A 13,552-nucleotide genomic window follows, 5' to 3' on the forward strand; every position below is an offset into this window, starting at 1 on the left:
CTCAGCAAACTGACACAAGAACAGAAAGCAAAACACCACATTTTCTCACTCATAGGCAGGTGTTAAACAGTGAGAACACATGGGCACAGGGAGGGGAACATCACACACTGAGGTGTGTTGGGGGGTGGGTGGCTAGGGGAGGGACAGCAGTGGGTGGGGAAGTAGGGGAGAATAACATTAGGAGAAATACCTAATGTAGGTGATGGGGGGATGGAAGCAGCAAACCACTACTGCATGAGTATACATATGTAACAATCCTGCAAGATCTGCACATGTACCCAGGAACTTAAAGTTTCCAAAAAAAAAAAAAAATCTTAAAGGCAGCTAGAGAAAAAGATCAGGTCACATACAAAGAGAATCTTGTCAAGCTAACAGGGGATGATCAGCCTATTTTCAATATTCATTTAAAAAGGAAATTACAAGAAAGAATTTTCTATCCTGCCAAACTACGCTTCATAAGCAAAGAAGAAATAAAATCCTGTCCAAACAAGTAAATACCATGAAATTCTATTACCATTAGACCAGCCTTGTAAGAGATCATTAAAAGAGTTCTAAATATGGAAATGAAAGACCTGCTACCACAAAACACACTTAAGTATATAGCCCACAGATTCTATAAAGCAGTCACACAATAGAAATTACAAAGCAACCAGCTAACAATTTCACAATAGAATCAAAACCTCAGGTAAAAGGCAAAGAGTAGTACATTGGATTAAAAATAAGACCCATCCTTCTACTGTCTTCAGAAATACAAAGCCCATCTTCTACTGGTAGAAGTAGAAGAGCCATCTCAGACCTAGGAGACCCATCTCAGACCTAGAAAACCCTAAAGAACCTTCCAAAAGGCTCCTGGAACTGTTATACAACTTCAATGAAATTTCAGTACACAAAATACAAAATGTGTAAAAATCAGTGGCATTTTTATACACTAAAAATTTTCATGCTGAAAGCTAAATCAAGAACCCAATCCCATTTACAATAGCCACAAAAAGAAAACCTAGGAATACAGCTAAAAAGAGGGGCAAAAGGTCTCTACAAAGGAGAACTACAAAACACTGCTGAACAAAATCATAGATGACACAAACAAATGAAAAAACAGCTCATGCATATGGATTGAAACAATCAATATCATTAAAATGACTAGACTGCCAAAGCAAACTACAGATTCAATGTTATTCCTATCAAACTACCAGTGTCATTTTTCACAGAATTAGAAAAAAAAATTCTAAAATTCATATGGAATCAAAGAAGAACCCAAATAGCCAAAACAATCCTAAGCAAAAAGAACAGTTGAAAGCTTCACATAAGGTGACTTCAAACTATACTGTAAGATTACAGTAACCAAGACAACATGTAACTGGTACAAAACAAATTGAACAGAAGTAGAGAAGCCAGAAATAAAGCCACACCCCTATAGCTATCTGATCTTCAACAAAGTTGACAAAAATAATCAATGAGGAGATGACTATCTATTCAGTAAATTGAACTAGGATAACTGACTAGCTATATGCAGAATGAAACTGGAACACTTCCTTGCACCATATACAAAAATTAACTTGAGATGGAATAATGATCTAAATTTAAGACCTCAAACTATAAGAATTCTATAGAAAAAAATCTATGAAATATCATTCTGATACAGGCTTCATCAAAGAATTTATGAATAATTCCTCAGAAGCAATTGGAACCAAAAATGAATATTGACAAGTGGGACCTAATAAAAGAGCTTCTGCACAGCAAGAAAAACTATCAACAGAATAAACAGACAACCTACAGAATGGGACAAAATATTTGCAAACTGTGAATCCAACAATGGTCCAACATCAAGAATTTATAAGAAACTTAGACAATTCAACAAGTTAAAAAGCAAATAACCCCATTAAAAAGTGGGCAAAAGACATATATCCTTCAAAGAACACATACACATGGCCAACAAGCATATGACAAAAATGTTCAACATCACTAATCATCAGATAAATGCAAATCAAAACCACAATAAGATATCTCATACCAGTCAGAATGGATATAATTAAAAAGCCAAAAAATAAGAGCTGTTGGTGAGGCTGCAGAGAAAAGGGAACACTGATACACTACTGGTGGGAATGTCAGTTAGTTCAGCCATTATGGGAAGCAGTTTGGAGCTTTCACAAAGAACTAAAAACAGAACTACCATTTGATGCAACAATTCCACTACTGGGGATGCACCCAATGGAAAACAAATTGTTCTACCAAAAAGACACATGTGCTTGTATGTCCATCCCCACACTAGTCACAATAGGAAAGACATAGAAGCAACCAATGGTGTGTGGCATAAAGAAAATGTGGTATATATACACTATGAAATGCTATACAGCCACATATATGCAGCTGGAGGCCATTATCTCGAGAGAATTAATGTAGCAACAGAAAACCAAATACCACATGTTCTCATATAAAAGTGGGACACAAATATGGAAACAATATACACTGACAATTACTAAAGAGGATAGAGAGATATAAAAGCAAGAGCTGAAAAACTACCTATTGGATACTACCCTCACTACCTGGGTGATGGAATTATTTGTACCCTAAACTTTAGCATCACACAATATACCTATGTAACAAACTTGAACATGCACTTCCTGAATCTAAAATAAAAGTTGAAAATTTTTTTTAAAAAAGATATTTCATATGGTATCATTTCAAAATCAGCCAATCGATGATAACTAAATACAAAATTTAAAGTAAACTTGATTTTAAAACTAAACTGGTCCTCCGTCTCCGAGGTGGGATGCAGATATTAGTGAAGACCCTGACTGGTAAGACCATCACCCTTGAGGTCGAGCCCAGTGACACCATTGAGAACATCAAGGCAAAGATCCAGGACAAGGAAGGCATCCCTCCTGACCAGCGGAGGTTGATCTTTGCTGGAAAGCAGCTGGAAGATGGGCACACCCTGTCTGACTACAGCATCCAGAAAGAGTCCACTCTATATCTGGTACTTTATTTTTTAAGTGTTCCAACATTATTTACAACCAGACAGCCCTGCTAGCACCCACCCCACCCCGCCACCACCGCCTCCTCAGCATTGCTCTGGGGGAGGAGCTGGATGAACTATGACCCTTCTGCCAAGCCCAGGTGCTAGGAGGAACCCCTGGCTTGAGGTGTGCAGGGTGGACTTATCACTTCTTCTGGGCTTGTGCACTGGCCCATTGAATCTTGTCAGCCATGGCCCCATCTGTGGCTCCCATGCAGTGGGACAATACGAGACTCAGCTCAGCCTCGTTCAGGTGTTAGATGGCCACGTCTGCAGCCTGAGCCACATCGCCAGTGAGAAGGAAAGCCTTGATCTTCTGCTCAGGACCCACACAGGAAGCATATTTCTTGACTTTGTATTTGTTGTGTTGTTTCATGCAGATCTCCACAAAAGGCAGGTAGCCAGTGGGTGATTTCTTGCTCTTGGAAAACTTCTCTAGTTCTTCCCAGTCTTCCAAATCTGCCAGGGCAGTCAGCTTCAGCCACCAGAGCCTCTTGACAGGGATGCGGAAATCACGTGCCAGCTGCTCTGCACGCTTGTTGTGACCACCAAGAATGAGGGCGGTAATAGTGTCACGCATAGACAGGTCTAGGAACTGGCCCCCCAGCTTGTCTTCTAGGCTCCACTGCAGCCATAGGAGCTGCATTTGATCCTCTGTAGCCTTGGCTGCAAACTCATTCTTGGCCTTGTAGAAGGCATCGGCGGCTGTCTGAAGAGCTGCTATTCGGCCCTCAATCCGCTTTTCTGCAGCATAGCTGGCTCAGATGTGGAAGCTGCCCAATTCCTGGTGATTGTCATCCTGATTGTAAAGGTCCTTCAGAGTCTCTAGCTCTTGATGCTTACAGAACTGTCAGTACAAACTCAGGGCCATGGGCTGATTCCGAAGAGTCATGAAAAAATCTACTCGGTTCAGCTCATTCTTCAGGTGCAGCAACACTGTGAACTGACCAGGTCAGTGGCTCCACTCTCAATGGCCTTTCTTAGTGCCAGTTTGTTCCTCTTCATCTTTAGGAGAAGGAGTACCTGATCCCCTGAGCGTGGCTCATAGGCCAGCAGGTTGATGTCCAGCTCCATGCGGCCACAGCCATAGGCTCATGCAGTGATGTCAGAGTAAGAGACACCAGGCGTGTCCCCCAGCTTCTGGTTAATGGCTCGAGCCACATCCTCATCTGAGACATCCTTCCATTGCACCTTATAGTAGGCCCAAAGGGCCAGGATTCTGCTGATGCCCTGTACTTCAGGAAGGTGCAAGTACTCGAATACCTGGATGGCCAGGGGATAAAGTCTCTGCAACACAAGCCTGTCCAGCAGCACCCGGATGGTGAGCTGCTTGTGTTGGCTATAGGTGAGTGGGATCCCAATGTGATAGTCCCTAACAGCATTGAACACATGCAGGTCTTGACACATGCGCACGAAGCTGTCAGGTGGAAATCTGTCCAGGAAACACTTTCCGAAGGAGGCAGCCCTGAGCAGACTCTGCCGCATGTCTGGCTGGTACTCATGTCCCGCAGCCTCAATACACTGCTGCACGGCCTGGGTCAGCCAGCCCAGCTCCTGGATCTCCCGCAGGTACTCGTCTGCCTTCTGACTCTCTTTCTCATATTCCTTCTGAGCCTCCAGGAGCAGCGCCCCGGGGGCTATTGAGGCAATTTTGAAGATCTCCTTGCTGGCCGCTGGAACCTCATGCAGAAACCCATGGGTGCTGCGGGAGAAGATGCGGACACCATGGAGCTCAGATACAAGGTAGGAGTCCTCATCCAGCACACACTGGATGATCTTGGGTGCATTGCCCACCACGATCAGCTGCCTCTCCCAGGCCACCAACACCGCCCTCTCCTTGCTAGGAGGACGGCTGCACCAGACATAGACAAGCAAGCTGGAAGCTTGTGTGGTTGAACGTGGGTAGGAAAGAACTACCTGTGACTAGGTATGTTCAAAATGGCGGCTTTATCATCCCTTCCCTTTGCCAGCCACGTGTACCGTAAGGAGCAGACAAAAAGGCACCAGTCAAGTGGAAAGTCCTATTTGCATAATAAGATTAGAGTGGGGTGGCCAGCCTTCCCTACCTGCTATATAAATGTCACACTTGATTGAGCCAATCATCTGCTTTGGAGGTGCCCGGACGTTGCAGTTGAACTCACACAGCTTCTCCTTGAGTGATGCCGTCCCCATTCAGATGTAGCCTCTGCCTGTGAAGAGTGCCAGATGTCGGTAGGTGAAGGAGACAGCCATCTGTGGGAAGCTGCTTACTCCTGGGGCCAGGCCAGGGGGGTCACTGTGGAGCAGGCTGCATGGTCCAGGAGGTATAGATCAGGCACCACAGACAGAAGAATGTGTGCCACTCGGTCCTGGCACAGCACAGTCCAGCAGAAGGGTGAACTTTGCAGACTAGGCACCTCTGGCATCCGGCGGAGTTTGAGGTCACCCACACTGGCACTGAGGGTGAAGCGGTGCGGCTCGATTGTACAGGCTACTATTTGTTAGAAAATGATTTGGGGCTGCTTTGCATTAAAAAGAGAAACCTTACCAAGGACTCCCAAATGCTTACTATCTCCCTAAGTAATTTCTTCTTAATTTCTGTATCAGCGAGTACTCAATTTCCAACTGCAAAACTTACTACAAAGTATAATAATCAAAACAGTGTGTTACTAGCATATAGACACCAAGACCAATGGAATAAAACTGAAATCAAGAAATAAACCTAAACATCTATGGCCAATTTACTTTGCTATCAAGGGTGCCTAAACCATTCAATCTGAGGAAAAAATATCTTCAATAAATGATGATAAGACCATTGGATGATGAAATGTAAAAGAATGAAGCTGGAACCTTCCCCAGCTCACTCCAAATGAAAAATATAACTAACAATGACTGGAAAAACTTAAATATAAGAGCCAAAACTATAAAACTCTCAGAATAAAACATAGGAGTAAATCTTCATGACTTAATATTTGGTAATAGATTTATAAATTTGATACCAGAGTGGCAAAAGAAAAAATAGATAAACCAAACTTCATCAAAATTGAACTTTGTCCAACAAGAATATAATTAAGAATGTGAAATAACCACTGACAGAATGGGAGGAAATATTTTTATATTATGTATATGTGATAGTTTAATGATTTGAATACATAAACAATTCTAATAGTTTAAAAAGAAAAATAAAGGCAACTTAATTTAAATAAAAAATGGACTTAAATGGCATTTCTCCAAAGAAGATATACAAATAAATAATCATATATTAAAAGAAGTTCAAAATCACTGGTCATTAAATACAAGTTAAAACCACAATGAGAGCTGGGTGTGGTGGCTCACACCTGTAATCCCAGCACTTATGGAGGCTAAGGTGGGCAGATCACCTAAGGTCAAGCATTCTAGACCAGCCTGGCTAACATGGTGAAACCCCATCTCTACCAAAAACATAAAAATTAGCCAGGTGTTGTAGTGCATGCCTGTAATCCCAGCCACTCTGGAGGCTGAGGCAGGGGTATTGCTTGAACCCAGGAGGCAAGGTTCCAGGGATCTGAGATCATGCCACTGCACTCCAGCCTGGGCAACAGAGTGAGACTCTGTCTCTAAATAAATCAATAAATTCACATTGAGATACCACTTTGCATTCACTAGAATGGCTTTAATAAATACAGAAAATTACAAGTATTAGCAACTATGTGGAAAAATAGAAATCCTTTTGCATTGCTGGAAGGAATATAAAGTGCCACATTCACTGTAGAAAAGTTTGACTCTTATACAAGAAGATAAACATAAAATTACCATTTGACCCAGCAACTCAACTCCTGAGAATATACCCAAGAATAATTAAAACATGCCCATAAAGAAACATACACAATGGTCAACACAGAATTATCTATAAGAGCCCAAAGTTGGAAACAATGCAAATGTCCATAAACAGATGAATAACAAATTGTGATATATGTGCATGGAAAATGGAATATTTTTCAGCCACAAAAAAGAATGAAGTGCTGATATATGCTGCAACTTAGATGAGTCTTCAAAACATTATAAATGAAACAACCTAGAAATAACAGGTTACATATGCTATGAGTCCTTTACATAGCCATAACAGGCAATCTCATAGAGACAGAAAGATTAGAGGTTATTACATGATGTGGTAAGGGAATGGAGTGATTATTTAATCAATATGATATGTTTTTGTGGAGTGATAAAAACATTTTGAAATCAGAGAAAGCTGGTGGTTGCACAACATTGTGAATACATTAAATACCACTGAAGTGTACTCTTTAAACTGGTTAATCTATGTTATGTGAATTTCACTTCAATTTTTTAAATGGCATAACTCTCTGTTCTACAGATTTAATGCAATCCTGTCAAAATCCCCCTTAGCTCCTTTGAAGAAAAGCAAGTTCTTAGAGACCTACAGAGACTTAGACTCCTAATTTGTTAGTCCACATCTTTTAATTAGAGCATTTAGCCCATTTACATTTAAGTTTAATATTGTTATTTGTGAATTTGATCCTGTCATTATAATGCTAGCTGGTTATTTTGCCCATTAGTTGACACAGTTTCTTCATAGTGTCAATCGTCTTTACCATTTGGTATGTTTTTGCAGTGGCTAGTACTGGTTGTTCCTTTCCATATTTAGTGATTCCTTGAGGAGCTCTTGTAAGGCAGACCTGATGGTAACAAAATTTCTCAGCATTTGCTTGTCTGTGAGGGATTTTATTTCTCCTTCACTTATGAAGCTTAGATTTTCTGGATATGAAATTCTGGGCTAAAAATTACATTATTTAAGAATGATAATATTGGCCCCCAGTCCCGTCTGCCTTGTAAAGTTTTTCCTGAGAGATCTGTTGTTAGTCTGATGGCCTTCCCTTTGTGGGTAACCTGAGTTTTCTCTCTGGAAGTCCTTAACATTTTCTCCTTCATTTCAACCTTGGTGAATCTGATGATTATGTGTCTTGGGATTGCTATTCTCAAGGAGTATCTTTGTGGTGTTCTCCACAGTTTCTGAATTTGAATATTGGCCTGCCTTGCTGGAATGGGGAAGTTGTCCTGGATAATATCCTGAAGAATGTTTCCAACTTGGTCCCATTCTCCCTATCACTTTCAGGTACACCAGTCAAATGTAGGTTTGGTCTTTTCACATAGTCTTATATTTCTTGGAGGTTTTGTTCATTGCTTTTCATTCATTTTTTTCTAATCTTGTCTTCATGCTTTATTTCACTAAGTTGATCTTCAATCTCTGATATCCTCTCTCCTGCTTAATTGATTCATCTATTGATACTTGCATGTGTTTTGTATAAGTTCTCGTGCTGTGTTTTCCAGTTCCATCAGGCCATTTATGTTATTCTCTAAACTGGTTATTCTAGGTAACAATTCCTTTAACCTTTTTTCAACGTTCTTAACTTCCTTGTATTGGGTTAGAACATGCTTTTTTAGCTTGGTGGAGTTTTTTATTACCCACCTTCTGAAGCCTGCATCTGTCAATTCATTAAACTCATTCTCTGCCCTGTTTTGTTCCCTTGCTGGTGAGGAGTTGTGATCCTTTGGAGGAGAAGAGGCATTCTGGTTTTTGAAATGTTCAGCATTTTTTCACTAGTTTTTCCTCATCTTTGTGGATTTATCTACCTTGGGTCTTTGATGCTGGTGACTTTTGGATGGAGTTTTTGTGTGGACATCCTTTTTGTTGATGTTGATGCTATTTCTTTCTGTTTGTTAGTTTTCCTTCTAACACTTAGGCCCCTCTTCTGCAGGTCTGCTAGAGTTTGCTGGAGCTCCAGTCCAGACACTGTTTGCCTGGGTATCACCAGCAGAGGTTGCAGAACAGCAAATATTGTTGCCTGTTCCTTTTTCTGGAAGCTTTGTCACAGAGGGACACCTGCCAGACACCAGCCAGAGCTCTTCTGTCTGAGGTGTCTGTTGAACCCTGCTGGGAAGTGTCTCGCAGTCATGAGGCATGGGGATCAGGGACCCACCTGAGGAGGCAATTTGTCTTTTAGAGATCTTGAGTGCTGTACTGGGAGATCTGCTGCTCTCTTCAGAGCTGGCAGGCAGGAATGTTTAAGTCTGCTGACACTGTGTCCACAGCCACTCCTTTCCCCAGGTGCTCTGTACTAGGGAGATGGGAGTTTTATCTATAAGCCCCTGCCTTTCTTTCAGAGATGTCCTGCCCAGAGAGGAGGAATATAGAGAGGTAGTCTGGCTACAACAGCTTTGCCAAGCTGCAGTGGACTCCACCTAGTTCGAACTTCCTGGAAGCTTTGTTTACACTGTGAGGGGAAAACTGCCTACTCAAGCCTTGTAATGGTGGACAACCTACCCCCATCAAGCTCCAGCATCCCAGATCAACTTCAGGCTGCTGTGCTGGCAGTGAGAATTTCAAGCCACTGATCTTATCTTGCTAGGCTCCATAAGGGTGGGTTCCACTAGACCACTTGGCTCTCTGGCTTCAGCCCCCTTTCCAGGAGAGTAAACAGTTCTGTCTCACTGGCATTTCTGATGTCACTGGGGTGTAAAAAAAAAAAACTCCTGCAGCTAGCTTGGTGTCTGCCCAAATGGCCACCAAGTTTTGTGCTTGAAACCCAGGGTTCTCGTGGTATAGGCACCTTAGAGAATCTCCTGGTCTGTGGGTTGCGAAGACCATGGGAAAAGTGTAGTATATGAGCTAGATAGCACCGTCCCTCATGGCAGGGTCCCAAATGGCTTCCCTTGGCTAGGGGTGGGAGTTCCTTGACACCTTGTGCTTCCCAGGTAAGGCAAGACCCCATCCTGCTTCTGCTTACCCTCAATGGGCTGCACCCACTGTCTAACCAATCCCAGTGAGATGAACCATGTACCTCAGTTAGAAATGCAGAAATCGCCTGCCTTCTGTGTTGATCTTGCTGGAATCTGCAGACTGGAGCTGTTCCTATTTGGCCATCTTTATTGTTTAGGTAGATTATTTTTATGTAAACAATCTTGTCTATGTACTCTAATTATTTAACAATTTAATTTTATATTTTCCATGATGCTTACTGGATATTCATGCATACAATAAAAACTTAAAGTGCTTCTCAAGCAATTCTGCTTGACCAGTTAAACATCCCTAGTAAACACAGAACTAGTCAGTGAATCACAAATACACAAGCAGTCACGTAACTAAGCTTTTGTTAACATTTTACCTTCTTCATTTTGATCAGGAAGCAATCAATGAAGTCCCGAGGGTTGTTAATGTCTACTGATCCTTGGTGTTCTTTTACTTTCTCCAAAATAAAACTTTTTATCAAAGCAATGTTTTTAAGTAACTTGTTATGGGTTCCCGGGAAATAATCAATGAAAGGAGGAAAACTATTGCAGACCTAAGAGAAAACAATAATTTATTAAATTAAAAGCATTTAATAAATGCATATATACCATATACCATGCTCTGGTTGTAAATTACAGCTACAAATATAAATAAAATATATTGTATATCTTGATAGAGAAATTTTTTATTGTACATATGTAGTAATTCTCTGATAATAAAAGATTTGAGGAAGAAAATTTTGACCAGAAAATCAAAGATGATAATCATTTCCTAGACTCATACCTCCTGTTTATAGTATAAAAGCATCTTTATATTTATAAATTCTCTTACTTTTTACAACAATTCTTCCCTACAATCTTGAAATATAAGATAGTATAAATTAATACATTTGCATTTTGTAGATGGCAGCATAGGTTAAGAGAGTTTGGACAATCTGATTAATAGTACAAAGCTAGTCCCTGCTTTGTTGATTTCTATCAAGCAGCCTCTGAAATGAAATTAGCATTTTAGTAGTAGGAGGGGCTCAAACATACTTCAAATTCCAAATGTGTACAGGAGCAGTTAAATGACTTCTTTAATATTACACAATTATTATTTAGGTAGAGTATAAAACACACGAATTCAGCACAGGGTAAAAGTGTGATGTCTGTTTATGATTCATACACCATAAAACCAAAAATTTTGTCATTCCTAACCCAGCTATCTCATCAGCTAGAATTCCAACTGAGATACCAAACATCCCTGCCTTATTCAGTGTTTTTTGGAAGCTTCAATGGTCCCAATATTCTCCCTCCTGGAAGGAGATAATGTCTTTTAGATTAGGATATTTGCCACATAATATGACAAAGTGTGAATTGGAGAACAAGTCTTATGAGTAATGGAAGCCTCCAAAGTGCCTGGATGTCCATGGCGTGATATGGGCATGCTTTTGGGCTGTCACCAAAGTACTTCATAAAAACAAGGCTTTGGAGTTGAGTGAAGAAAACACTGATCAGGGAGCTAATGGGCTTAGAAGCCAAGCCTATATTGGGGCATTTGTTTCTTGTGCATAAAATAAAAGGATTGGGCATCTTTCCCAGATATTCACCCTATGGTTGTCTGGGTATGACTGTAGTATTCAGAAATGCACTTCAGAGCTTGGTTCATATAGAATTTTGGATTTGTCAGAAAAAAATAGTATAAGTGGTTTCTCAGGAAACAAAAATCTTGGCCTTACCTGGAGCCAGGGGGTGCTCAAAATCTTGGTGCTTTCGTTCAACCTTTCCATCAAGTTAAGAAATTGCTCATCTTTATAATCAAAACGTTTCTGGAAAATAATGGAGCAGATCACATTGCAGGGAGCACAGCCCAGGATGAAAGTGGGATCACAGGGTGAGGCTAAAGAATTAGAAACAATTTTAAAATACTATTAAACTTTAGATATAAAACACTTTGTTAACAAATAGTAATAGTTTGACATTTTAAGCAATAGCTTACCTACAAATTCCCTTAACAGCAAAAAAGTGCTCGGCTTGCATAAAATCAACACATCACTATTATATTAATCCCGCATTGACCAATGACAACCTAGCTGGTTAAATAATGGTTGTTCAAATTCTAAATTTACATTCACAGCCTATTTGCCTTTACTTTGGGGGAAAAAAAGAGAGAGAGAGAGACTTTTTTAAAAACCTAGTAATTCAAGTTTCAGAGGAAATCACATCAGTCTGCAAAGTCTGTAGACAACAAAGGCACTGAGGTAGAAAGGAGAATAATCGGAGATTTCAAAGCTTTTTATATATAATGAATAGCTGAAAGAATCATGTGTTGAGCCAGTAGAGAGGAACTAGAGAGATTGTGGGTAAATTCATGTATTTGAGGAAATAAATGTAAGAAGCAGAATGTTTTTTATGAGAAGGAAAACAAATATAAATGAATAGTATGTCTAACAAAGATTCGTTTGCCAAAAAATTAAATGAAAACTTTTTATTTGAAATATAAATCCCAGGTAAGGCAAAAAGAGAAAAAGTAAATTGATAAATGGAGTTTTTTGTTTCTTATTTGAAATTAGTTTTTCAAAACTGAATTTTCTTCTTTGGGAACTAAATGCCCATCATCTCTAATCATTCTTCAAATTTAACTAATTTGAAATTTGACATTGATTAGGCAAAGTCTATTATTTAATAGCTAAATAACTTAAATTATAGGAAAGGTTTTCTGAGTTGGTGGAGGATCTCTAAAATAAAGTTGTTGTATTCAAGTGATTGATAAACTTTGTATTTTAAAACATTTTAAATTTTACTGTGTTCTGAGACACATGTGCAAAAGGTGCAAGTTTGTTACATAGGTATATATGTGCCTTGGTGGTTTACTGCACCTATGAATCTGTCAACTAGGTTTTAAGCCCCACATGCATTAGGTATTTGTCCTAAAGCTCTCCTGCCCCTTGCTTCCCACCACTTGGCAGGCCCCAGTGTGTGATGCTCCCCTCCTTGTATCTGTGTGTTCTCATTGTTCAACTCTCACTTATGAGTTAGAACATGTCGTGTTTTGTTTTATGTTTTTGTTTTAGTTTGCTGAGAATGATGGTTTCCAGATTTATCCATGTCCCTCAAACAGACATGAACTCATCCTTTTTTATGGCTGCATAGTATTCCATGGTGTATATATGCCATGTTTTCTTTATTCAGTCTATCATTGATGGGCATTTGGGTTGTTCCAAGTCTTTGCTATCATAAATAGTACTGCAATAAACATACATGTGCATGTGTCTTTATAGTAGAATGATTTACTACTCTTTGGGTATATACCCAGTAATGGGATTGTTGGATCAAATGGAATTTCGGGTTCTAGATACTTGAGGAATCATCACACTGTCTTCCACAACGGTTGAACTAATTTGTACTCCCACCAACAGCATAAAAGTGTTCTTATTTCTCCACATTCTTGCCAGCATCTGTTGTTTCCTGACTTTTTAATTACAGCCATTGTAACTGGCATGAGATGGTATTTGTGGTTTTGATTTGTATTATTTAATGGCCAGTGATAATGAGCTTTTTTTCATGTATTTGTTGACCACTTAAATGTCTTCTTTTGAGAAGTGTCTGTTCATAACCTTCATCCACTTTTTGATGGGGATGTTTGTTTTTTTCTTGTAAACTTGTTTAAGTTCCTTGTGGATTCTGGATATTAGACCTTTGTCAGATGGATAGATTGCAAAAATGTTCTTCCATTCTGTAGATTGCCTGTTCACTCTGACGAGAGTTTCTATTGCTGTGCAGAAGCTCTTTAGT

The 13,552-nt window shown here is 39.8% G+C and overlaps 1 protein-coding gene and 1 pseudogene across 2 annotated transcripts in view; both read right to left on the bottom strand.

The window, feature by feature from the left end:
• Positions 1-13,552, bottom strand: part of LOC116528426 (cytochrome P450 2C19) — an 87,776-nt gene that overhangs the window by 46,299 nt on the left and 27,925 nt on the right. Inside the window, exons 4-5 of the mRNA XM_032245654.1 lie at positions 11,497-11,657; positions 10,156-10,332 (exon numbers count right to left, since the gene is read on the bottom strand). Of these exons, the coding sequence (XP_032101545.1) occupies positions 10,156-10,332; positions 11,497-11,657 (338 nt within the window). The remainder of the gene's footprint in view (positions 1-10,155; positions 10,333-11,496; positions 11,658-13,552) is intronic.
• LOC116528428 lies at positions 2,658-5,810 on the bottom strand (annotated as a pseudogene). The gene has a single exon (XR_004259020.1). The product of XR_004259020.1 is annotated as a vacuolar protein sorting-associated protein 16 homolog pseudogene (transcript).

This window comes from Sapajus apella, unplaced genomic scaffold, assembly GCF_009761245.1.
Source record: "Sapajus apella isolate SASKATOON/1434 unplaced genomic scaffold, GSC_monkey_1.0 scaffold58, whole genome shotgun sequence".
Lineage (NCBI taxonomy): Eukaryota > Metazoa > Chordata > Mammalia > Primates > Cebidae > Sapajus > Sapajus apella.